This window comes from Amblyraja radiata, chromosome X, assembly GCF_010909765.2.
Source record: "Amblyraja radiata isolate CabotCenter1 chromosome X, sAmbRad1.1.pri, whole genome shotgun sequence".
NCBI classification, from domain to species: domain Eukaryota; kingdom Metazoa; phylum Chordata; class Chondrichthyes; order Rajiformes; family Rajidae; genus Amblyraja; species Amblyraja radiata.
In genome coordinates this window covers 6,537,304-6,563,278 of record NC_045999.1, presented here as the reverse complement: position 1 = coordinate 6,563,278, position 25,975 = coordinate 6,537,304, and the positions used below count along the sequence as shown (strand labels likewise).

Below are 25,975 nucleotides of genomic sequence, written 5' to 3'. Positions count from 1 at the left end.
GCACATTCCTCCTTGTAACCAAGGGAATGTCACCGAGTGGAATTCTCTGCCACAGAAGGCAGTGGAGGCCAATCCACTGCGTGTTTTCAAGAGAGAGTTACTGTAACTATAGCTCTTAGGGCTATAGAATCAAGGGATATGGAGAGAAGGCAGGAACTGATTTTAGATGATCAGCCATGAATAAGGGGTAAGCCATTTAGAACGGAGATGAGGAAACGCCACCCATTCCTTCTCTCCAGGGTCCACAGTTTAAGAATAAGGAGTAAGCCATTTAGAACGGAGACGAGGAAACACCTTTTCACACAGAGAGTTGTGAGTCTGTGGAATTCTCTGCCTCAGAGGGCGGTGGAGGCCGGTTCTCTGGATACTTTCAAGAGAGAGCTAGATAGGGCTCTTAAAGATAGCGGAGTCGGGGGATATGGGGAGAAGGCAGGAACGGGGTACTGATTGGAGACGATCAGCCATGATCACATTGAATGGCGGTGCTGGCTCGAAGGGCCGAATGGCCTACTCCTGCACCTGTTTTCTATGTTTCTATGATTATCTGGTCATTTACCACATCGGCATTTTGAGGTCTCGCTTTGCGCCCATTGACTGTAATGTTTCTTATGTCGTCGCAGTGACTGCATGATAAAATTATTCTGTGCTCAGATATTTTTCTTTTCGCTCTACATTTTATATGTGTTTGACTGGATTGTATTCATCTATAGTAATATCTGATTTGATCGGATAGCACACAAGCAAAGCTTGTCACAGTACACGGGACAATAAAAAACATAAATTACTTAATTGGCTGTAAAACACATTGGGACATACAGACTCATAACTGGCGCTGTAGACTGGAAGGTGCGTTCCTAGCCCCCACCTCTCTCTGTGTAAATCATTTGTCCCACACTAGACTGAAGAAGGGTTTCGACCCGAAATGTTGCCTATTTCCTTCGCTCCATAGATGCTGCCTCACCCGCTGAGTTTCTCCAGCATTCTTGTCTCCCTTCCATTAAACTTTCCCCCTCTTACCTTATAGCTGTGCCCTCTAGTGTTGGGCATCTGTGCCCTGTAAAGAAATTTAAATCAATGCCAAGCGCAAAGGTGCTGGAGGAACTTAGCGGGTCAGGTAGCATCTGTGGAGGGAATGGGCAGATGATGTTTCAGGTTGGGATCGTTCTTCATACTGATGGGGCTGTCCCACTGTATGAGCTAATTCAAGAGTTCTCCCGAGTTTCCCCTGATTCAAACTTGGAGAATTACGGTAATGGCCGCTCGTGGGTACTCGGGGCTCTCGTGGACATGTTGAAAAATCTTCACGAGTCTTCCCGAGCTTACCGCGTTTCCCGAGTACCTGCCGTTAGTGTTACGAGCCGCTAAGAGACGTCCCCGAGCTCCGACGTACCCGCTACGTAAATTCTACGTGCTTACCACGAGTTTCCTTTTATTTAAACTGGGGGGAGCTCTTGAATTAGCTCGTACAGTGGGACAGCCCCTTAAGTCTTCTTTGAGTCTGAAGAAGGGTCCTGATCCCAAACGTCATTTGTCCATTCCCTCCACAGACGTGACCTGACCTGCTGAGTTCCTCCAGCACTTTGTGTTTTGCTCAAGAATCGCGCACATGCAGTTCCTTGTGGCTCTCTTAAATAGGCGCCGCATGAGTCAGTTTGTAGATGTAACGGGTGGAAACAAGACCAAGAGTCAAGAGGGAGTCAAGAGTGTTTTATTGTCTAATGTCCCAGGTAGAACAATGAAATTCTACTGACACAAGACCAAGACATCCCACCCACTCCATCATCTGATGTAGCCTTTCTTCATCTAAAATGCCAACCCTGCATTCAGTGCTGCATTATCTCCATGCTGTTTGAGAAATGTGGTTGTGTGTAAGTAGTGTAGGCATATTTAACTGCAGTAACCATGGCGGCTTTCCTTAAAAACAGATACTTTTAGGATTTGGGGGAAATCCTGAGGTTGAGACACAAACAATGTGATATTTATGTCATCTTCCCACACAAGTGGTCAGATTGTCTGAGAGGAATTTTTGAAGAGTTCCCCTAAATATAAAGTTATTACGAATAAGTAATGGAACAGAAGTTATATTTTGCCATGAGCTTTGATTACAGAGATGGAGTCTACATCCTGGCCTTGTTCTGGTGTTGTAAAGTCTTTCAGAAGTCGGAAATGCTCAAATTTTCCTTCTAATTTTCTGGAAGTCTCTGGGCTATCCTGAGAACACATTAAATGCGAGCACTTTGAGTGTGGTCCTGACCAGTTCCTTTCCATGTTCTGACTTGGCCTCGTAATGCCCTTTAATACAAGCAGCCTCTGGCACCTGTCTAAGGTGACTGTATTGACTGGTGAACCACAGGCTGTTAGCGGGTGGAATAGCCCACAGATTGAGTCCTTAGATAGACACAAAGTGCTGGAGTAACTCAGCAGGTCAGGCAGCATCTCTGGAGGTAGCCAAAAATGCTGGAGAAACTCAGCGGGTGCAGCAGCATCTATGGAGCGAAGGAAATAGGCAACGTTTTGGGACCCTTCTTCCGACTGATGGAGACTGATCCATCTCTGGAGGACAAGGATAACTGATGTTTCGGGTCGGGACCCTTCTTGAAAACAGTCTGAAGAAGTGTCCCGATCCGAAACATCATCGATCCATTTTCTCCAGAGATGCTGCCTGACCCGCTGAGTAGCTCCAGCATTTTGTGTCTACCTTCGAAGATCTCGGAGAAAACCCACGGGGAGGACGTACAAACTCCGTACAGACAGCACCCGTAGTCGGGATCGAACCCGAGTCTCTGGCGCTGCAAGCACTGTAAGGCAATTCTACCACTGTGCCACCATGCCTCCCTGATGCTGCCTGACCCGCTGAGTTACTCCAGCATTTTGTGTCTACCTTCGATAAAACAGTACTGAGCAGGAATAGGTCCATTGGCACAGAATGTTTGTGTCGAACATGAAGCCAAATTAAATTGATCTCTTCTGCCTGTACATGATTCATATCCCTCCGTTCCCCGTACTTCCATGTGCCTATCCAAAAGCCTCTTCAACGCCACTATTGTATCTAGCTCCACCACCTCCCGTAGCAATGCGTTCCAGGCCCCCACCAATCTCTGTGTGTGTGAAACAAAATGTCCCGTACATCTCCATTAACTTTTCCCCCTCTCACCGTATAACTCTGCCCTCCATGGTCAAACATTTCCACTCCGCGGAAAAAGGCTCTGATTGTCTACCCTCTCGTTGTTACTCAATGTTAGCCCCATTGATCCGTTCACAAGCAACAAACATTGCCTGTTGTTATGCTGTCGCATGTGGTGTGCAGTTGCATCAGAAATTAAGCAGCAGGCCTGCTCCCTGAACGGACAAAACATGCTGGAGTAAGTCAACGGGTCAGGCAGCATCTCTGGAGAACATGGATATCTGTGTTCTCCAGAGATTTCGTTTAGTTTAGACATACAGTGTGGAAACACTTTCCTACACACACTAGGGACAATTTACACTTATACCAAGCCAATTCACGCACATACCCGTACGTCTATGGAGTGTGGGAGGAAACCGAAGATCTCGGAGAAAACCCACGTGGAGAATGGACAAACTCCGTACAGACAGCACCTGTAGTCGGGATCGAACCCGAGTCTCCGGCGCTGCAAGCACTGTATAATGCCCCTGTCCTACTTAGGAAACCTGAACGGAAACCTCTGGAGACTTTGCGCCCCACCCAAGGTTTCCGTGCGGTTCCCGGAGGTTTTTGTCAGTCTCCCTACCTGCTTCCACTACCTGCAACCTCCGGCAACCACCCTCAACCTCCGGGAACCGCACGGAAACCTTGGGTGGGGCGCAAAGTCTCCAGAGGTTTCCTAAGTGGGACAGGGGCATAATAAGGCAATTCTACCGCTGCGCCACCATGCCTCCCTGACCCGCTGCGTTACTCCAGCACTTTGTGCCTTTTGTTTGTAAACCAGCATCTGCAGTTCCCCGTGCCTGCTCCGTTGCACAAGTTGCGTGGAAGCTGAGCTGCAGATGGACACTGATAGCTGATACCCCATTCCGCTGTTTCCTATTCTGTTGCTCTCCAAGACAGCAGCTGTGGCCAGGGTAGTTTCTGACACTTGGTAACCGCAGATGCTTCTAAAATTAAATGCATTTCATCTAAATTTATGCATTTATAAATTTGTATTGAGCTGGCAGCACTTCCATTGGAATTAAGTTTCAGGATGAATATAGCCATTGATTCTGTATTCCCCATTCTCACACCCTGCAAATCTCCAGCCAGCAAACCTTAATTATATTGATTGAAGATATAGCATGGAAACTTGTTGCTCAGCCCACGTGCTTCTGAATGATTGGAGATATTTAAGTACAGCTTAGGATCTGAAGGCACATAGAAACATAACATAGAAACATAGACAATAGGTGCAGGAGTAGGCCATTCGGCCCTTCCAGCCTGCACCGCCATTCAATATGATCATGGCTGATCATCCAACTCAGTATCCTGTACCTGCCTTCTCTCCATACCCCCTGATCCCACAAGGGCCACATCTAACTCCTTCTTAAATACAGCCAATGAACTGTGGCCTCAACTACCTTCTGTGGCAGAGAATTCCACAGATTCACCACTCTCTGTGTGAAAAATGTTTTCCTCATCTCGGTCCTAAAAGATTTCCCCCTTATCCTTAAACTGTGGAATTCCTTGTTCTGGACTTCCCCAACATCGGGAACAATCTTCCTGCATCTAGCCTGTCCAACCCCTTAAGAATTTTGTAAGTTTCTATAAGATCCCCCCTTAATCTTCTAAATTCTAGCGAGTACAAGCCGAGTCTATCCGGTCTTTCTTCATATGAAAGTCCTGCCATCCCAGGAATCAGTCTGGTGATGGAGCGATGGAAGTTGCAGATGTCCAAGAGGCAGAATGGTGGTGAGCAGGGATCTTAGTGGGGCCAAGTGAGTGGTAAAGGGGAGCACGTGGACCTGGGCACCTCCGGGAGAAACAGGAGCGATGGCAGTTCCACGTGCAGCTTGGAACAACGTTCGGTTTGGTCATTGGGTTGCAATGTGCTGATGCTACATTGCTGCCACGATTAGCTGAATGCAGAGTTTCTAATTCAATACTTTAATCTCTCTCTTTGACAGTGTCTGGAAATTCAGACCTTCCTGTATGGTTCACAGCACAAAAAGACCAGAGCCACTCAACAAACAGTCCAGCTCTTGTCCAAGTAAGTGATGCCTCAGTGACCAGCAGATCAATGACTCGGGCTGCACAAAGCCATTAGGAACTCTCTAGCCTCATCTACTGCATCCGCTGCTCTAGATGTCAGCTGATTTACATCGGGGAGACCAAGCGTAGGTTGGGCGATCGTTTCGCCGAACACCTCCGCTCAGTCCGCAATAACCTACCTGAACTCCCGGTGGCTCAGCACTTCAACTCCCCCTCCCATTCCCAATCCGACCTCTCTGTCCTGGGTCTCCTCCATTGCCAGAGTGAGCAACAGCGGAAATTGGAGGAACAGCACCTCATATTCCGCCTGGGGACCTTGCGTCCGGATGGCATTAACATTGAATTCTCCCAATTTTGCTAGTCCTTGCTGTCTCCTCCCCTTCCTTAACCCTCTAGCTGTCTCCTCCCACCCTCCCATCCGCCTGCCCTCGGGCTCCTCCCCCTCCTCCCCTTTTCCTTCTTTCTCCCACCCCCCATCAGTCTGAAGAAGGGTTTCGGCCCGAAACGTCGCCTATTTCCTTCGCTCCATAGATGCTGCTGCACCCGCTGAGATTCCCCAGCAATTTTGTGCACCTTCGATATTCCAACATCTGCAGTTCCCTTTTGAACACAACTGCTTTAACCCTTGCCTTGCCCCAACATCAGTAAGTGGCAACAAGACTTGCAGTGGTCATGTGGTCTTGGGTAGTTTGGTGTCAATACAGGGAGAGACGGAGAGACTCTCACACACACACACACTCACACACACACTCACACACACACACACACTCACACACACACTCACACACACACTCACACACACACACACACACTCACACACACACACACACACACACTCACACACACACACACACACTCACACACACTCACACACACACACACACACACACACACACACACTCACACACACACACACACTCACACACACTCACACACACACACACACACACACACTCACACACACACACACACACACACACACACACACACACACACACACTCTCACACACACACACACACACACACACACACTCTCACACACACTCACACACACACATACACACACTCACACTCACATTCTCACACTCACACACACTCATAAGTACTCTCACACACTCACATACACTCACACACACTCTCACGCCCATTCACACACTCGTACACGCGCTCTCTCACACGCACACACACACACGCACACACTCATATTCACACTCACACACTCTGACACACACTCTCACACCCACTCTCACACACTCGTACACACACACTCATACTCACACTTTCACACTCACTCACACACTCTCACACCCACTCTCACACACTCTTACACACACACTCGTACACACGCTCTCACACACACACTCGTACACATGCTCTCACACACACACACTCTCACACACACACACTCTCACACACACACACTCACACACACTTGTACACACACACACTCCCACACACACGTTTGCTTGCAGCAGCAACATTGAGAACGTTGTATTAAATGCTTGTTGGTGTTTTCAACAGATCCCCTGAACTGGCGCTGGTTGAAGGGCGGACTGCAGCAGACCATTTGAAGCAGAGACCTCTATTCTGTGCCGTGATACCAAAGCATAGTATATCGGGTGGTACCAAAGGAAACGTCTATGACTGACTGATGTACTAACTGACGATGGGCACTGCCCAGCTCTGGGAATCTCCATCTCAATATCACAATGAAAATACAGAACCATCACAGAGCATTGAACAGGTTGTGAATTTTTTCCTCACATCCTCCTGTGTCTTTTGTCCACCTCTGACTGTGTCCAGTGGCCTTCAACCCATCTGATAAATGGAAGATCTGAAACTCCACAACTGGCCCGCCCGCTGGTCTTTAGAACACCTGTTACCATCTTGTGCATGTTCTTAATTCATTCAAACTATTTTTATTATCTTGAACTTATATTTTTAAGGCCTTTGAATTGGTTTTTTATTACGCCAATGAGAATGTACAGACTAATGCCCCTGTCCCACTTAGGAAACATGAACGGAAACCTCTGGAGACTTTGCGCCCCACCCAAGGTTTCCGTGCGGTTCCCGGAGGTTGCAGGTGGTTGCCGGAGGTTGCAGGTAGTGGAAGTAGTTAGGGAGACTGACAAAAACCTCCGGGAACCGCACGGAAACCTTGGGTGGGGCACAAAGTCTCCAGAGGTTTCCGTTCAGGTTTCCTAAGTGGGACAGGGGCATAAAGGTTTGCAGTGAAAGAACTATAAACTGAAGCTTGGTTAGAGTTTTCTTATCCTGTGGAGATCATGTCTTGCAGTTCCTTGCTGAGCTGTTGTCCTGGCTATAGCTGGGATTTGCTGGGATCTTTTGGAATTCTGAATCTCCTAACAAGTTTTTAATGTTAGTTTGGTTCTCTTTTTTTTTGCATTCTAATTTTCAATAAAATATAATTTATGAATGATGTATATGTGGTTAGTATATTGTATCTTGGTCTGAGACTTGTCCAGTTGAATGTACTGTGGGTTATATTAGCTATAAGCCTATTAGATAGAGTAGAAGAGTTAGGCAGTCATGGTGGTGCAGCGGTAGAGTTGCTGCCTTGCAGCGAATGCAGCGCCGGAGACCCGGGTTCGATCCCGACTACGGGTGCTGTCTGTACGGAGTTTGCATGTTCTCCCCGTGACCTGCGTGGGTTTTCTCCGAGATCTTCGGTTTCCTACCACACTCCAAAGACGTACAAGTTTGTAGGTTAATTGGCTTGGTGTAAATGTAAAAACTGTCCCTAGTGGGTGTAGGGTGGTGTTAAGGGCCTGTCCCACTTTCACGACCTAATTCACGACCTCTGCCGAGTTTGCCCTTGACTCATACTCGCAGCATGGTCGTTACGAGGTTGTAGGTAGGTCGTAGCAGGTCGTGATGCTAGTCGTAGATACTCGTGGCATCAAGTAGGTCGGGGCGTTTTTTCTAGCCTGATGAAAAATGTCCACGAGTAAAAAAGGTGGTGAATTAGGTCGTGAATGTGGGACAGGCCCTTTAGTGTGTGTGGTCAGCGCGGACCCGGTGGGCCGAAGGGCCTGTTTCTGCGCTGTATCTCCAGACTAAACTAAACTAAGATGCCTGGAATGCACAGCTATGGTTGGTGGTAGAGGCAGACACAAAAGTGATGTTTAAAAGGCTTTTAGATAGGCCCATGGATATGGGTCACATACAACATTAGTTTAACCTGACATCACGTTCAGCATGTACATGGTGGGATGAGAGGCATGTTCCCGTGCTGTTATGCTCAATGTTCAATACTCTGTAAAATTCTTAGGCCTCTGCCTTCCATTCAGAACTGACCTGCTGAAACTTAAATTGCTATAAATTTGCAGTAAGTTCAAGCGAGCAATATCCCACAAGAGCCACGGTGCAGGCACTGTGGGGGATATCCAGGATGGGTGCAGGGAGCTGCTGGGGCACTTTAGTTACGATTCGCCATGTTTTTGAAGCCAGCGTTTCCATAGTAACATAATGTTGTCCCGGGAACATAACCTTTGGATGAAAGAATTCTTTTTATGATCTTTCAAGCAGGCTTGTATTCTACTCCTACCCATTTTTTTGTACTAAACCACAAAAAGGAACTTTAGAGATGCATTTGTGGCATTTGTCCCACAACAAACCGGAGACTGGGAAACGGAATGGTTTGGATTTCAGACGGATTGGCTCCTAGGTCCTTGTAGTCTCTCCCTGATGGCAGGCAGCTTGGAGATCCCTCCAAAAATGTCAGTCGGTGGTACAGCTTCGTTAATGTGGTTAGAAGCTACGGGACGACAGATGGCGCAATGGGCTACGTGTTCGGCTGGCAACCGGAAGGTAGCTGGTTCGAATCCCGCTTGGAGTGCATACTGTCGTTGTGTCCTTGGGCAAGACACTTCACCCACCTTTGCCTGTGTGTGAATGTGTGTGAGTGATTGGTTATGGTCGGAGGGGCCGTAGGCGCAGATTGGCAGCCACGCTTCCGTCAGTCTGCCCCAGGGCAGCTGTGGCTACAGAAGTAGCTTACCACCACCGAGTGTGACTGAGGAGTGAATGAATAATGCGATGTAAAGCGCCTTGAGTATTAGAAAGGCGCTATATAAATCCCATCCATTATTATTATTATTATTACTTCAGCTTAAAACCATATATAACCATATAACAATTCCAGCACGGAAACACGTATTCTCCCCTAGTCCCATCTACCTGCACTTAGACCATAACCCTCCATTCCTTTCCCATCCATATACCTATCCAATTTATTTTTAAATGATAAAAACTAATCTGCCTCCACCACTTCCACTGGAAGCTCATTCCACACAGCTACCACTCTCTGAGTAAAGAAGTTCCCCCTCATGTTACCCCTAAACTTTTGTCCCTTAATTCTCAAATCATGTCCTCTTGTTTGAATCTTCCCTACTCTCAATGGAAAAAGCTTATCCACGTCAACTCTGTCTATCCCTCTCATCATTTTAAAGACCTCTATCAAGTCCCCCCTTAACCTTCTGCGCTCCAAAGAATGAAGACCTAACTTGTTCAACCTTTCTCTGTAACTTAGTTGCTGAAACCCAGGCAACATTCTATTAAATCTCCTCTGTACTCTCTATTTTGTTGACATCTTTCCTATAATTTGGCGACCAGAATTGTACACCATACTCCAGAATTGGCCAGTGTCCTTCGGCGCATAGAACCGTCACCGAACGTGTCATTAGGTTAAACTCATCTCCCCTGTCTGCAGTGTTTAAGAAGGAACTGCAGATGCTGGTAAAATCGAAGGTAGTCAAAAATGCTGGAGAAACTGAGCAGGTGAGGCAGCATCTATGGAGCGAAGGAATAGTTGACGTTTTGGGTCGAGACCCTTCTTCAGATTGATGTCTGGGGGTGGGGGGGGGGGGGTGGGAGGGGGGAGGTGGGGAAAGGAAAGGAAGAGGCGGAGACAGTAGACTCGTGGGAGAGCTGGGAAGAGGGAGGGGAAGGAGGGAGAAAGCAGGGACTACCTGGAATTAGAGAAGTCAATGTTCGTACCGCTGGGGTGTAAATTACCTAAGCAAAATATGAGGTGCTGTTCCTCCAATTTGCGCTGGGCCTCACTCTGGCAATGGAGGAGGCCCAGGACAGAAAGGTCGGTTTCGGAATGGGATGGAAACTCCAGCATGTGATCCATATCCATGTGCCTATCTAAAAGCCTCTTTAATGCCAATATATCAGGTCTGCACCCACCACCACCTCCCCTGGCAACTTTGCTGTCCTCTGTAGAGCTGGCATCTCCTAATTTGTGTATCAGCGATCAGCCGTCTATCCTCCTGCCCCACCCACTGTGACTTCCCTGAAGGAAGAATCCCCTTTTAGGGCAGTTCTATTAAGCTCCGAAAACATAACTGGAATGATTTCAGTGCCTGACGCTGAGATAAAGCTCTCACTGCAGCAAGCAGTCTTAGATATGATGGACTATTCATAGTGTTTAATTATCTTCACAGACTCTGTCTGGCACACTGGCTTGTAACGCAGTCATTTATGAGAAAGAACAACAGGATTCTGGAATCGGAAGAAGTGTTTTACTACTAAATTAGAACATTTTAGAAAAAGAAAATACAATGTGCAACTACAAAGTGGTGTCTGTTTATCCAGAGTATTACATTTAAATCAGCCGTTACCATTTCGTACAGCCAGCATTAGTCATCTCCTGCTCAGTGAAACCTTATCTCAGAGGATGGCTTCCTCTGTACTGTTAGCAAACTGTGCTTGCTCCCCAAACTTCAACACTACTGCATATCTCACGTCCCCACACCGACCAACCCTGCATATCTCACGTCCCCACACCGACCAACCTGTCATCCACTAGTTCTTATATTAGGTAACATTGAAACATATAAGATTGTTAAGGACTTGGACACGCTAGAGGCAGGAAACATGTTCCCGATGTTGGGGGAGTCCAGTACCAGGGGCCACACAGTTTAAGAATAAGGGGTAATCCATTTAGAACGGAGACGAGGAAACACTTTTTCTCACAGAGAGTGGTGAGTCTGTGGAATTCTCTGCCTCAGAGGGCGGTGGAGGCAGGTTCTCTGGATGCCTTCAAGAGAGAGCTAGATAGGGCTCTTAAAAATAGTGGAGTCAGGGGATATGGGGAGAAGGCAGGAACGGGGTACTGATTGGGGATGATCAGCCATGATCACATTGAATGGTGGTGCTGGCTCGAAGGGCCGAATGGTCTATTCCTGCACCTATTGTTTATAGTCTATTGTATAATCTTATATTGGGCAGTGGGCAGGTGCTATAGACCTGCACGGGAAGGTAGACGCTCCCGCCCCCACGAATCTCGGGGAGATGGGGCTCGTCAGCCTGGGAACGGGTCTCGAACCCGGGTCTCGAACCCAGCGCTGCATTTTGTTGTAAGGCAGCAACTCTACCGCTGTGCCACCGTGATTGCCTTATTCAATAGGTTTATTTAGTCAGTTCCCCTCCTTAAAGACTATTCCTTGTGGAGTGTGTACTTCTCTACAGACACCAGTTACCCACCTACAGAGTTTGCTGTGGCCCGCTATGTCCGCTCCCTTTCCCCCTTCCAACAGAAGCATAGACACTGAGTAACATAGTTATATGGAATCGTAACTACACCTCAAAAAGTTTAAGAAGGAACTGCAGATGCTGGAAAAATCGAAGGTAGACACAAAGCTGGAGAAACTCAGCGGGCGAGGCAGCATCTGTGGAGCGAAGGAATGGGTGACGTTTCGGGTCGAGACCCTTCTTCAATCTGAAGAAGGGTCTCGATCCGAAATGTCACCCATTCCTTTGCTCCATAGATGCTGCCTCAATCTGAAGAAGGGTCTCGACCCGAAATGTCACCCATTCCTTTGCTCCATAGATGCTGCCTCACCCGCTGAGTTTCTCCAGCTTCTTGCCTACACCCCACAAAGTACTTCATGTCCATAAACCCCATGGGCATGCCTGGAGATTGTGAAATATTTAATCTGCAAAATTTTCACTGTTGCCATTGTTCGCTTTAAGATGTCTTCATTGCAAAATCCATTTGATGACCAGCAGGCCAGTCCCCCGACCCACAGAACACACTGTACCAACATACCAATAACACATTTCATTCAGCATTTTCAGATGCTGACATTTAGCCTAACAGAATGCTTTCCTGGAATCCATCCCGTAAATCAAAAATGAGCTGTGCGTAAATGCTCCTTTGTTAATTTCCACCATAAAAGCAGTATATGACATGTCTACTAACCATTGCCTTGTTCTACATAACATCAGCTTTCAGTCCTCATTCTTAACATGCCCTCTCTAACCATTCTGTGAGCATATTACTATTTATAACATATAATTGGTTTGACGCTTGAGTACATTTCTCATTGATGTCCATACTAATTTTGCTCATGAACTTGCAATAATTGTTCCATATTTGGCAGAATGCCTGCAGGTGCAACCAATACATTTGCAGGTTTGAAGAAAACAGAGGAAAGATCAGGAAAGAAATGTCATTACACTTGTGTCTGGGCGTTTTGACCTTCCCATCCAAACCCCACACTCCTGTCATATGCTGAGAGAATGGAGCGGCTGGGCTTGTATACTCTGGAGTTTAGAAGGATGAGAGGATATCTTATTGAAACATATAAAATTATTAAGGGTTTGGAAACGCTAGAGGCAGCAAACATATTCCCGATGTTGGGGGAGTTCAGAACCAGGGGCCAGGGTTTCGGCCCAAAACGTTGCCTATTTCCTTTGGGTTTCGTCCCGAAACGTTGTCTATTTCCTTCGCTCCATAGATGCTGCTGCACCCGCTGAGTTTCTCCAGCACTTTTGTCTACCTTCGATTTTCCAGCATCTGCAGTTCCTTCTTAAACACTGTAGCCACAGTTTAAGAATTAGGAGTAAGCCACTTAGAACAGAGGTGAGGAAACACTTTTTCTTTTGAGTTGTGAGTCTGTGGAATTCTCTGCCTCTGGAGGCCGGTTCTCTGGATGCTTTCAAGAGAGAGTTAGATAGAGCTCTTTAAGATAGTGGAGTCAGGGGATATGGGGAGAAGGCAGGAACGGGGTACTGATTGTGGATGATCAGCCATGATCACATTGAATGACGGTGCTGGCCCGAAGGGCCGAATGGCCTACTCCTGCACCTATTGTCTATTGTTTTCCCGTGTGTGTGTCGAACAAGATTCAGGTATCAAGGGCGACACTCCTTTTGTGAACAGAAAAAGACATTTTAAACACTGCAAACTACAGGAAAGGAGGCTTGGAAATTGCTCTCCATCCACCTTATTCCTGGGATTCAACGGGAAGGGAAAAATCAGGAGGAAAATTTGGAACCCCAACTGGACGCAAAAGGTGGTGAATATCTGGTGCGATCCTCCACTGGTGATTATTAGGTCAATTGAATTCTTCATTCAGAGATTTTTGTTTAACCATCAGTATTAAAAGATAGCAGGCAGAAGCAATTATTTGGACATGTCACAAGTTAGCTACAATCTCATTGAATGGTAGAACATGTTCAAGAAGCTAAATAACCACCTCCTCCTCCATCTATATGAAAATGACCAAATAATAATCGATATTATTTGATGGAATCAAATTATAATAGATATTAGAGCAAAAGGGGTAAACAGCAACTGAGTGGTTTTCCGTGCGGTTCCCGGAGGTTGCGGGTGGTTGCCGGAGGTTGCAGGTAGTGGAAGCAGGTAGGGAGACTGACAAAAACCTCCGGGAACCACACGGAAACCTTGGGTGGGGCGCAAAGTCTCCAGAGGTTTCCGTTCAGGTTTCCTAAGTGGGACAGGGGCATAACTCTCTCTTAAATCCATCCAGTGATTTGGCCTCCACTGCCCTCTGTGTCAGGGAATTCCACAAATTCACAACTCTCTGGGTGAAAAAGTGTTTTTCTCATCTCAGTCTTAAATGGCCTCCCCTTTATTCTAAGACTGTGTGGCCCCTGGTTCTGGACTCGCCCAACATTGGGAACATTTTTCCTGCATGGTTTGAAATTATTAATGCTTAATTGTCTGTGATAGTAACAAAGCTGCCATCTACACCTCTTTATCAATGCAATATTAGTATTTGTGCTTGATAATTTTTGATAATGAGTTGGCCCAGAGGAGTCTAAAATTCAGGTCAAACTGCATGGCATCTAAACATAACATAACTTAACCATGCAATATTATTAGGCACTGTGAGGCTTGCTAATTAAAACTAAGCAGGCAGATCTTATAAGTGACTGCAATGTCAGTGCCCCCTGGCCTTAACCCCTGTCCCACTGTTATTTACGAGTTCTCCCGAGTTTTCCTCGGATTCGAACTCGGAGAATGCCCGTAGCGGGTCCGTAGGAGTTCGTGGATGTCCCGTAGCGGCTCGTACGAGTAAAAAAAGTAACAATTTTTTTCATCACGAGTATTTTTTTTACTTGTGGACATTTTTTTACAGGGATGAAATAACGTCCCGAGTTTCCCGGTATGTCCCGAGTACCTACCGTTAGCATTACGAGCCGCTACGGGACATCCACGGACTGGCTACGGACATTCTCCAAGTTCGATTCAGGGGGAAACCCGGGAGAACTCTTGAATTGCCTCGTACAGTGGGACATTCTGTCAGTTCCCTTGCAGTGTTGGCCTCTGACATTACTTCTGGAAAGCTGGTCACTGAAATCTACTTGCATCACACCACCAAGGTTGTTTCTAAATGATTATTTTCCCATTGTAAGCGAGCACCACAGCATTGATGTCCTAGTTAATCAGAAATCACCTTTAGGGAAAAACCTGCAAGCTGTGGTTATATGCTTGGCAAGAAACTCCTCAAGCTGTACATCATCAAAGCATAAAATATATCATTGCATTCAGTGGCGGACTGGGTCTAATAATATTGGTTGCCAGGAGACAAAGGGGGCCCACCCACAACTACAATGCTATCATTTAACAGGGGCCCTCACCATCACTTGCTATCACTTCATCAGGGGCCCCCTTGCCATCGGGCAAGCTGGCACCCTGGCCAGTCAGCCACTGATTGCATTGAGACTGTCAAATGTCCACTCAGTGATGGTAGATCTCCATTTTTTTCTGTGTTGATTAGATTCTGGATAAAAGGACGTAATCTTCTTTCGTGAACTATTTATCGGTTATCATCGGCCTGAACCAGCTAATCTTCATCGAGCCGTGTCACACCATTGCCTCGTTGACCATGAAACACTTGCGTGGTGCTTTCGGACATGACGACCCGCTGCTTGGTCTGGACCTTTGGAAGAGTGGAGTATTGCACGAGTTCAGAATCAGAAGGCTCGTTGATTGCCGGCTCGTCTCTGCTCCCGGATTCCCACTGCTCGTAGTAAACATTGTCAAACAGTCCCTCTCCATCTGTTCCTTCAGCAAATTCATCCTGAGTGATGAAAGGCACAGGCCCTTCGCTGTCCCCGCCACCGGAGTGCATTGACACAATTCTGTTCACACTCGTGTGCAGGGTTGCAGATGAGTCGTCAGGATCCGTGACTTTGTACGCAAACTCTTCCCCAAACATGTTATCTGCATCCTTTTGCAGCCATAGAGGCAAGTCACTCTCCATATCACTTGGCCCAGACATTTCAAATGCAGTCTGAAGACCTTGAGTGGATGAAAATTCTTCAGCATCTTCATCCTCGTCTCTTGCGCTGGGCTCAAAGAGGATGTTTTGTTCGTTAAAAACTTGAACGTTTGCTCTGCTCCTGTCTCCATCATTTAAAGACACAACGAATGGAGAGTCTTTCCCATTCAATAGCCCTTGCAGTTCCTGCTGATCGTTACGAAACGTTAGTCCAGACCCTCGTTCACTTACATCCCCTTCATCTTCATTGTATGTTCCCATTGAAAAAAAGTCTTCTGGCTCCAGAGTTTGTGACACATTGACTTCAGCTTCTATCGTGATAACCCCTCTGTGTGAGGACTGCTGGATGTTCTTGATATTGACCGACATGTTGTCCGATCTCTCGTGGATTTCTCCAGTGAGAATGGCAAGCTCATCCCTCAGATTGTCAGGCACGGCCCCTCTCAGATGCTCCAAGGCTCCCTTCAGTTTAAGTGTTGGATCCTCGGTTTCCTCCTTCAGGAGTTCCACAATCGATGCCTGAACACCTTGCGGGACCTTAATCGATTCTTCTATTACGCGTGGTGAGCAGACCTCTTTAGAAAAGGAATCTTGGTAGGCGAATTGGGCTCGTTCACTGTGTTCGAGGGCTTCATCACCCTCAATATTTTTGTATTGTTCATTTATTCCGTACAGTTCTCCTTCACCCTCTTCTGCGTTTTCATCGGAAGAAAAACTAGCTGTCCTCTCCAGGAATGTTGCCAACTCTGCCTCAGGACCTGACCGCATCGTTCTCCTGAAGTCCGCAGCAGACATGGTGATATTTAAGACTTCCTCGCATTTGCCACTTGGTCCTTCAAGACCATGTTCCCCGGCGTACAGCTGTCCTGCATCTGGTGGCGGGGGGAAGCTCTCAGCGTCCGGGGTCTGCTCATTTACCTCAATGCCCACAGATACTTTCCCTGTAGCTTCCCCTCCCTGAATGCCTAGGTTCCGCTGCCTGTCGATGAAACACTCCGTCTCTGACCCTGATAAATGCCCCAAGGTCCCGGTCAGCTGCATCTCTGGACAGCTGCTGTCCCTATTCAGCGCTTCCAGAAGACTGGCCTCGTCTGCCATGTCTACAGTCTCCTCACACCGGGACTGAATGACGATTTCTCGTTTTGTTGCCCCATCTTCCAGCGCTTCCTGCTCATCAATGCGATAAGTGATGGCAGCTTCCGGGAAAACCATTTCTCCCAGATCGGTGGGATTTATCACTGTTTCAAAGACGTCCCCGATTCTGACATTACCCGCCAAGACCCCTTCCCTGGAAAGAGTTATCCTTCTGTAGTCCCTCGAGTCTTCTGCTGGACTTCTCGCCCAATTCTCACCTACGAATTCTGTCGTGGGTTCCTCGTCGCTTGTTGCTACGATATTATCCGGGAGGTAATACTCTGATTCGATTTGATCAAAGTCGGCCGCAGGGCTGTATCGGTCCGGGCTCATGAGTGACCCCACCTCACTCAAGTCAGCTTTGAACTCCAGCTGTTTTGCACCGGGTTCAAAGGTTATCACGTTGTTTGAACTTTGCCATTTGAACTCTTCCTCTCCTGCTGTCTCACCGGATCGCCCGTCAAAATCATAATATTCCACCCGACTAAAAGGCTTGGGGAAGTCCCTTGAACTCTGAGGTTTGGCTTTATTCTCTGACGTGGTAGTTTTATTCTCGCCGACCGCCTCCATGGCATGTATCCCAGCTGGGAAGGCGGTCACTTCCACAGCTGGCTCAGGCCTCTCCAAGACCACTTGACCCGTTTTCACCTCCTCCACAAGGACTTTGCGCTGCTCTTGAGGTTTCTTCACTGTGCTGAATGGGTCACGGGGGGCCAAAGTCGACCGCGCCATTCCTTTGTAGGTGTTCCTCGGCCTTGCTGCAGGATCCACATTTTGAACTGGTGAAGACTTACCAGTGTAAAGGAGATTTTTTTCTGAGAAAGAACTATTGATCTTCCGTGTTCCAGAGATTCGGGATGGAATAGCTTTTGATGTTATTCCTCTGGCGATTGTCACAGAGTCTGTCTGGATGGTTGAGGGGAGAGTTTTTCGACTTGGCATCCATCGTATTCCATCCAGAGAGTCAAGTGTTGGAAGCGGCATCACGTTGTATCTCTGTGATCTCATGTCAACACCTGTTAAAGTAATGATATATCATTTAATGGAGTTTAGAAGGATGAGGGGGAATCCCATAGAAACATATAATATTATAGAAACATAGAAACATAGAAAATAGGTCCAGGAGTAGGCCATTCGGCCCTTCGAGCCTGCACCGTCATTCAATATGATCATGGCTGATCATCCAACTCAGTATCCTGTACCTGCCTTCTCTCCATACCCCCTGATCCCTTTAGCCACAAGGGCCACATCTAACTCCCTCTTAAATATAGCCAGTGAACTGTGGCCTCAACTACCTTCTGCGGGAGAGAATTCCAGAGATTCACCACTCTCTGTGTGAAAAATGTTTTCCTCATCTCGGTCGTAAAAGATTTCCCCCTTATCCTTAAACTGTGTGACCCCTTGTTCTGGACTTCCCCAACATCGGGAACAATCTTCCTGCATCTAGCCTGTCCAACCCCTTAAGAATTTTGTAAGTTTCTATAAGATCCCTCCTCAATCTTCTAAATTCTAGCGAGTACAAGCCGAGTCTATCCAGTCTTTCTTCATATGAAAGTCCTGACATCCCAGGAATCAGTCTGGTGAAACTTCTCTGTACTCCCTCTATGGCAAGAATGTCTTTCCTCAGATTAGGAGGCCAAAAGGACTGGACAAACCAGATGCAGGAAAAATGTTCCCAATGTTGGGCGAGTCCAGAACCAGGGGCCACAGTCTTAGAATAAAGGGGAGGTCATTTAAGACTGAGGTGAGAAAAAACTTTTTCACCCAGTGAGTTGTGAATTTGTGGAATTCCCTGCCACAGAGGGCAGTGGAGGCCAAGTCACTGGATGGATTTAAGAGAGAGTTAGATAGAGCTCTAGGGGCTAGTGGAGTCAAGGGATATGGGGAGAAGGCAGGCACGGGTTATTGATAGGGGATGATCAGCCATGATCACATTGAATGGCGGTGCTGGCTCGAAGGGCCGAATGGCCTCCTCCTGCACCTATTTTCTATGTTTCTATTGATGCAGGAGCTGATCTCTACATTGAGTTGTGTCAAATAACTCATCATATGAGGAAAAAAAACGCAACAACAAAACTCGTGTTTAAGTAAAGCCCCTGTCCCACTTTTCCGAGTTACCCACGAATTCTCCCGAGTTTCCCCCTTGATTCAAACTCGGAGATATCAGCCATAGTTCCTCGGAGCTAATTTTTTTTTGCTCGTGGGCATTTTTCAACATGCTGAAAAAAACGTCCCGACTTACCTGATGCCCCAAGTACCTACGGCTGGCATTACGAGCCGCTACGAAATATCCACGGACTCGCTACGGACATTCTCCGAGTTTGAATCAAGGGGAAAGTGGGACAGGGGCTTAAGACATCTAATGTCGAGGGTGACCCGAGAGGTTTATAAAGTCATGAGGGCCAAAGATAAGGTGGATTGTCGGAATCCTTATCCCAGAGTAGATGAGTCTAAAACTAGCGGATACAGCTTTAATGTGAGCAAGGATAGATAAGGGAGGCCTGAAGGTCATGATTTTCCACATAGAAGGTGGCAACTGTAGGGAGAGCTGCCATAGGAAGCTGTAGAGGGGGGAGCAATCACAATGTCTACATATATAGTGAAGCTTTCGAGGATATGGGCCAAATGCAGGCAAATGGGTCCTTGGTCGGCAAAGACACATTGGTTTGAAGGGCCAGTATCAGTGTTGTATGACTCTAAGATTTTAAAAATAAATATGATTTTTTTTTAAATTGAGGCTTTTCTTTATTGGGAGTCGTCGGGACACAAGCGTAGGACGGCAATATGTCAGCGTGCGTACCCAATGCGTTAGCGTGCGTACGCGATACGTCACGCAGGTGGCGCGCGAGGATTTAGTTCCTGTACTAAATCCTGGAGCGCCGCACGATACCGCGCGCCACCGCACACGATTCCACGCCTCACCATGCGCACCCCACGCGTAATGACGCGTGGACCTAATTTATATATAACGCGTAAATTAGGCGCAATTGACGGCCCTTTACACTCCACGTCAAGGATGCATTCAACCCCTCGCGGTGCCCAGCGGTCCCGGAAATCCCTCAGGGCGCCCGTGGACAGCGCGTCCGCAGTCCCTCTCGAACACCACCCGGGCGCGGACGTAACCCCGGAAAAGGGGCTGGCAGCCGGCTCGGTAGTTGTACCTTTGCTGGAGTTCCATCGCTGCTCCCCTATCTCCTGCTGTTTCCTGTGTTCAGCTTCTAATAAGGCCCTGGGAAGACAAGTGATGACAAGTGCAGGTGATATACACAATAGGTTTGCACATTCATTGCAGATTGTGCAATTGTGAGATGCTGTGCCTGAGCATGAAGCCAAGACTGGGGAAGGTAAAGAATACTGTACGTTTGTCTGTAAGACAACCCAGGGCGCGACAATATTCCCTTATACCAGCATTAACAGTCGACACATTTAAGCTATGTTTAGACATTACATTATTCCCTTCAAAGGAAAACTGACTCATTCATTTTTTCCTATAAACTGCCTTAAGTTGAATAGCAACGGTTTCCGAGTTTGGGAATGTCAGTTTACTCAAAGATTCCTGGAACTCACAGCAGTATTGTGTAGCCAAGTGATTTGGCAGAGCGAACTGGCTGGATTAACCCCGCAAAGCCAAACAGAATGTTAACAGGGGTTGGAATTGGAGTTACGCTCTCTGGAGCAATGCCGGGGTGTTATACAGCGCTTGCTCAGACTCAGTATAACGGTTGACCCATTTGCTGAAGGGAAGAATGAAATCACCAGAAACTCTGTCCAAGAGAATGTTTTGAAGCAGCATTTGGCAGCTTGTGGGCTAGTAACATTCTGTATCTTCTAGTAATATATACTGATCAGTCTCAAACCGAAACGTCACCCATTCCTTCTCCAGAGATGCTGCCTGTCCCGCCAAGTTACTCCAGCTTTTTGTGTCCTGATTAAATGTTACATTGTGTGCCTCAGTACCTTCCCCTAGCTAACTAATTCTACATTATCCTTGCATTTTGTCCCTTTTGATCTCTCGTTTTCACACCTTTGACCTTCCATATCTCTCGTTTCCTTCTCCCCTGACAGTCTGAAGAAGGATATCGACCAGAAACGTCACCCATTCCTTCTCTCCTCAGATGCTGCCCGTCCCGCTGAGTTACTCCAGCTTTTAGTGTCTATCTTCCATCTTTCTAGTTAGCTATTTATTTTTATACATCTCTGCTTGTCAGGATCACTGCTGGCACCTACAGTATATTACAAAGGTGACCACCCTTGGACAGGGATGATAGCAGTTTTCTTTAAGATGTTCCTCCAGTCCATCTGTTTTCTATCTATTTGTCCTGCTCTAATGACATCATATTATGAATGCACTGGTTTCCCTGCTTGCCAGGGACATGGTTGATTTAGCTCTCTGCAAATCCTAAGTCTTTCCAAGAACTGAATATTATATCTCTGGCAGGAGACTGTTGCTACATATTGTTCCATCCTAAATGTACATTTCTGTAACACCATTCATACCGTTTTCAGAAAGTCCTGTGATTTGCAAAGTGAAATACTGTGCAAACCTTTGTGATATACTGTAGGTGCCGGCAGTGGTGCTTTTAAATAATAGGACTATGCTGGCAGTGCTGAAGAATTGGACTATGCTGACAGGGCCAAAAAAGGGACCACATCACCCCGATCCTGGACTCGCTCCACTGGCTCCCAGCTCCTTCTCTTCGTTTACAAAGCCCTTAATGGGCTTGCCCCCACCTACATCAAAAATCTGCTAACCCGCCACACCACCTCCAGGTCCCTCAGACTGGCCGACATGGGGTTACTGACCATCCCGCGGTCTAGGCATAAGCTTAGGGGTGACCGTGCTTTTGCGGTTGCAGCTCCTAGACTGTGGAACAGCATCCCCCTTCCCATCAGAACTGCCCACTCCATCAACTCTTTTAAGTCTAGACTTAAAACCTATTTCTACTCACAAGCGTTTCTTGAGGTCCTCTGAGGGATCGCTGTATGTATGTATGTATGTATGTATTGTTAGATCTATGTAGCATGTTAGTACCTGCACTGATGTAAAGCACTTTGGTCAACGAGAGTTGTTTTTAAATGTGCTATAGAAATAAAGTTGACTTGTCTTGACTAAGTTTGTGGAACAATGAATATGATCGTGGCAAATAGAAATGGCCTGACAACGGTGAGAGTGTGGGGCCCATCAACTGTGGGAGTGGGTACAAAGGGGAGAGTAGGGAGCCAGGTGAATGCAAGAGAGAGACAAGAACTGGAAGGAGAAGTTAGTGGGGGAGTACGTTTGGTGGACAGGTAGGGGCCACAGTGCTGAATGTAAACAATAGCACTAACTAGATGTTTAGGAAAGAACTGCAGATGCTGGAAAAATCGAAGGTAGACAAAAATGCTGGAGAAACTCAGCTGGTGAGGCAGCATCTATAGAGCGAAGGAATAGGTGACGTTTGGGGTCGAGACCCTTCTTCAGACTGATGTGAGAGTGGGGGGGGGGGGGAGACGACGGAAGAGGCGGAGACAGTGAGCACAGAGGGGGGGGCAGTGAGAGAGGAGGTCTTCAGAGAGAGGAGGAGAACCTCTTCAAAGTAGGCATACCTTGAGGAGATTTCGACCCTGGACATATCAGACGTTTGCGGGAGAGAGTTCCCCACATCTCCCACCCTATTGAATTCCACACTTTGCTCCTGAAAAGCTTTTGTGCATCAGGGCAACTTTGGGGGTGGGAGATTGCAACCTTCACCTGGTCCGCCCTGTTTCGACTAATGCGATCAACTCGACGTGCACAAACAGAAGATCAAATAGAACAAGCCGCACAAAAGAAGAATAACAAGGGCAACTTTGCATTTTGTGTGGTTCAACTGTAAGGTTAGCCTTATTCCAGTCAACTGGGGTTCCAGCCCGTTGTCAAAGCGTGCAAGATTGAAACGTTACCTGTAGGTGGCCAGCTCGAGGTTCAGTCCCATCTTCACCTGCATCAACCTCTTCTGCTCCCTGAGATTAAGGGCAATGGCTGATGCAAGCTGTTGCTTCTCATCCTCCAGCACATCAACTTGGCTCTGTATACAACAACCGAGGCACAGTTAGTCAAACAGTTCCATGTGTAGACTTCACAGGTCATAATTCCCCATCTACTCCAGCACCAGAGGTGGATGACAACATAATAAGACCTCGGAATGTATTCCCAGCAAAGATGGACGTCTATAAGGAAACGTGAGCAGAAGGAGGCCATTCAGCCCCTCGAGCCTGCTTTGTCAATATGGTCCATATTTCAAGATTGTTAAGGGCTTGGACACACTAGCGGCAGGAAACAGTAAATTGCCCCAACTGTGTAGGATAGAACCAGTGTACGGTTTGAAACATATAAGATTGTAAATGGCTTGCACACACTAGAGGCAGGAAACATGTTCCCAATGTTGGGGGAGTCCAGAACCAGGGGCCACACAGTTTCAGAATAAGGGGTAAGCCATTTGGAACGGAGACGAGGAAACACTTTTTCTCACAGAGAGTGGAGAGTCTGTGGAATTCTCTGCCTCAGAGGGCGGTGGAGGCAGGTTCTCTGGATGCTTTCAAGAGAGAGCTAGATAGGGCTCTTAAAAATAGCTGAGTCAGGGGATGTGGGGAGAAGGCAGGAACGGGGTACTGATTGGGGATGATCAGCCATGATCACATTGAATGGCGGTGCTGGCTCGAAGGACCGAATGGCCTACTCCTGCACCTGTTGTTTATTGTCTATTGTCCAGAGATGCTGCCTGTCCCGCTGAGTTACTCCAGCATGTTGTGTCTACCTTCGATTTAAATCAGCATCTGCCATTCTTTCCTACACAAGATTCATGAAACATGAAATTAAGGTGATGAGGGGAAAGTCTAGGATTGGGGATGTGCAAAGATTGGGGTGGGGGGGAGGGGTGGGGGGGAGTCAGTCTACCCCACGGCAGAAGGGGGAGGTGATGTACAGTTTGACAGCCACAGGGAAAAAAGATCTCCTGTGGTGTCCTGTGCTGCATCTTGGTGGAACCAGTCTGTTGCTGAAGGTGCTCGCAGTTTGAGGAGCTTCCTCCCCACCAAGGTCATCTCCAGTGAATCCTTATCCAACACTACCCACGGGACAGAGCCAGCCTTTCTGGTGAGCTTCTACGGAAGAGCAGAGTGTAGCAAGCAGTTCTCCCCCATCACAATCGACAATAGACAATAGGAGCAGGAATAGACCATTCGGCCCTTCGAGCCAGCACCGCCATTCAATGTGATCATGGCTGATCATCCACAATCGGTACCCCGTTCCTGCCTTAGTTCTCCCCATATCCCCTGACTCCGCTATTTTTAAGAGCCCAATTTAGCTCTCTCTTGAAAGTATCCCAGAGAATGACTTCCACCGCCCTCTGAGGCAGAGAATTCCACAGACTCACCACTCTCTGTGAGAATTCCACATGCTCACAACTCTCTGAGAATTCCACACGCTCACAACTCTCTGTGAGAATTCCACACGCTCACAACTCTCTGGGAGAATTCCGCAGACTCACAACTCTCTGGGAGAATTCCACACACTCACAATTCTCTGTGAGAATTCCACACACTCACAACTCTCTGATAATTCCACACACTCACAACTCTCTGTGAGAATTCCACACGCTCACAACTCTCTGTGAGAATTCTGCAGACTCACAACTCTCTGGGAGAATTCCACACACTCACAACTCTCTGTGATAATTCCACACTCACAACTCTCTGTGAGAATTCCACACACTCACAACTCTCTGTGAGAATTCCACGCACTCACAACTCTCTGTGAGAATTCCACACACTCACAACTCTGTGAGAATTCCACACAATCACAACTCTCTGTGAGAATTCCACAGACTCACCTGGTATCCATCCACCTCCTCGCCATGCTCCTGCTGAACTTTTAAGAAGTCCTCTTCCAGTTGGCTCTGGAGAACACACTGCTCTTCCAATTCATTCTTCAGGGTTTCCACATCTCGGAGCAAAAGTGCGTTCTCTCTCTGGAACTCTTCCCCCCTCACCTCGTCCTGCTGCCCCGTGGCTTCAAGCTCCTCGATGTTGTGCCTGTACACCTCTAGGTTTTCCTGCCAGATTTCGGAAAAGGCCAGGGAATGGTTCTCCAGGTCTATAGGGCTGGGTCTCTGGGTGACCAGGAGTTGGCTGCCTCTCCTCAGTTCTTTCTCCACTTCCCCCATGTCTCGCTGGTGTTGGGCTTCCATGGCTGAATACTCACCCTGCAGCTGGGAGATGATACCCTCCAGGGAAGTGTTGGTGGCATCCATCTGCTGTAGAGTTTGATGATGTGCTTCCAACTCATGCCTTCTCTTGCTGTGTAGAGTCTGCTCGGTCAGGAGGTAGTCTCTCAGCTCCTGGATCTCCCGCTGGAGGTGGCAGCGTTGCATCTCAGCCCTTGCCCTCTCCAGAGTCAGCTCCTCCACTTCCCAGCGAGTCCTGGCCATCTCCTCGGCGTGGGAGCGGCTCCCCTCCCTCGCCCCCGCCTGCCTCAAGCGCCCGATCTCAACGCTCAGCTCTTCGTTCTCCCGCTCCAGCTCCCGGACCCCGGCGAGGTAAGACCCCAGCCGGCAGTTCAGCTCCTGGAGCTGGGACCTCTCCTGGAGAATGGTGGCTTTGAAAGGAAACATCTTGTCTGCTTGGTCCTGTTCCTGGTCCTCAGTCCGAATCAGTTACTCAAGCTGAAGGCTGTGTGAGCTCCTTGTCCTAGCATGAAGAGAGGCAGAAAGATATCCATGTCTGTGTGTGTGTGTCTGTAGTGTGTGAGTCCTCTTATCCCTTCCCACACTGACAGGTGGTCCCAGCTATAAAGGGGGCGGTGCAGGCAATGAGTCATTAGAACTCTGTTTAACCCACTGAGAACTTGGGACAGAAGAAGGGCTTTGCAACAGTTCTGACCCCTTGTGGACAGAACAGTGGTAGATGGTATATGGACACATTGATCTGTTTTGTAGTAAATGCCTACTATGTTCTGTGTGCTGAAGCAAAGCAAGAATTTCATTGTCCCATACAGGGACACATGACAATAAACTCACTTGTACTTGAAAAGTTAACTCTACAGGAAGAATGGAGCTGCCCG

The 25,975-nt window shown here is 47.6% G+C and overlaps 2 protein-coding genes across 4 annotated transcripts in view; one reads left to right on the top strand and one right to left on the bottom strand.

Annotated features, from left to right (window-relative positions):
• The window catches only part of ttc23 (tetratricopeptide repeat domain 23), a 33,832-nt gene extending 26,645 nt beyond the window's left edge, over positions 1-7,187 (top strand). Inside the window, exons 10-11 of one of the 2 annotated variants that reach the window (XM_033014864.1) lie at positions 5,116-5,198; positions 6,722-7,187. In XM_033014864.1, coding sequence (XP_032870755.1) covers positions 5,116-5,198; positions 6,722-6,848 — 210 coding nt within the window. In that variant the 3' untranslated portion in view covers positions 6,849-7,187. The remainder of the gene's footprint in view (positions 1-5,115; positions 5,199-6,721) is intronic. The other variant, XM_033014865.1, reaches the window with a different exon arrangement.
• Positions 7,188-14,061: 6,874 nt separating this feature from the next.
• On the bottom strand, positions 14,062-25,670 carry synm (synemin). 2 transcript variants are annotated; one of them, XR_004410421.1, is made up of 5 exons: positions 24,747-25,670; positions 22,819-22,943; positions 20,058-20,125; positions 14,629-17,912; positions 14,062-14,465 (listed from the first exon to the last, which is right to left on the bottom strand). XR_004410421.1 is itself a non-coding variant. In XM_033014838.1 (4 exons), the coding sequence occupies exons 1-4, from the start codon at positions 25,524-25,526 to the stop codon at positions 15,325-15,327; spliced, it is 3,561 nt and encodes a 1,186-aa protein (XP_032870729.1). In that variant the 5' UTR covers positions 25,527-25,670; the 3' UTR covers positions 14,062-15,324. The 2 variants fall into 2 exon arrangements, 1 of the variants encoding a protein (XP_032870729.1); XM_033014838.1 differs by having other exon boundaries at positions 14,062-17,912.
• Positions 25,671-25,975: the final 305 nt, after the last annotated feature.

Coding starts and splice junctions, on each gene's coding strand:
- synm (XM_033014838.1), bottom strand. CDS start 25,526: ATGTTTCCTTTCAAAGCCACCATTCTCCAGGAGAGGTCCCAGCTCCAG. Junction 22,944..24,746: donor AGGAGGTGGATGGATACCAG/GTGAGTCTGTGG, acceptor TGTTGTATACAG/AGCCAAGTTGATGTGCTGGA. Junction 20,126..22,818: donor CTCGAGCTGGCCACCTACAG/GTAACGTTTCAA, acceptor TTGTCTTCCCAG/GGCCTTATTAGAAGCTGAAC.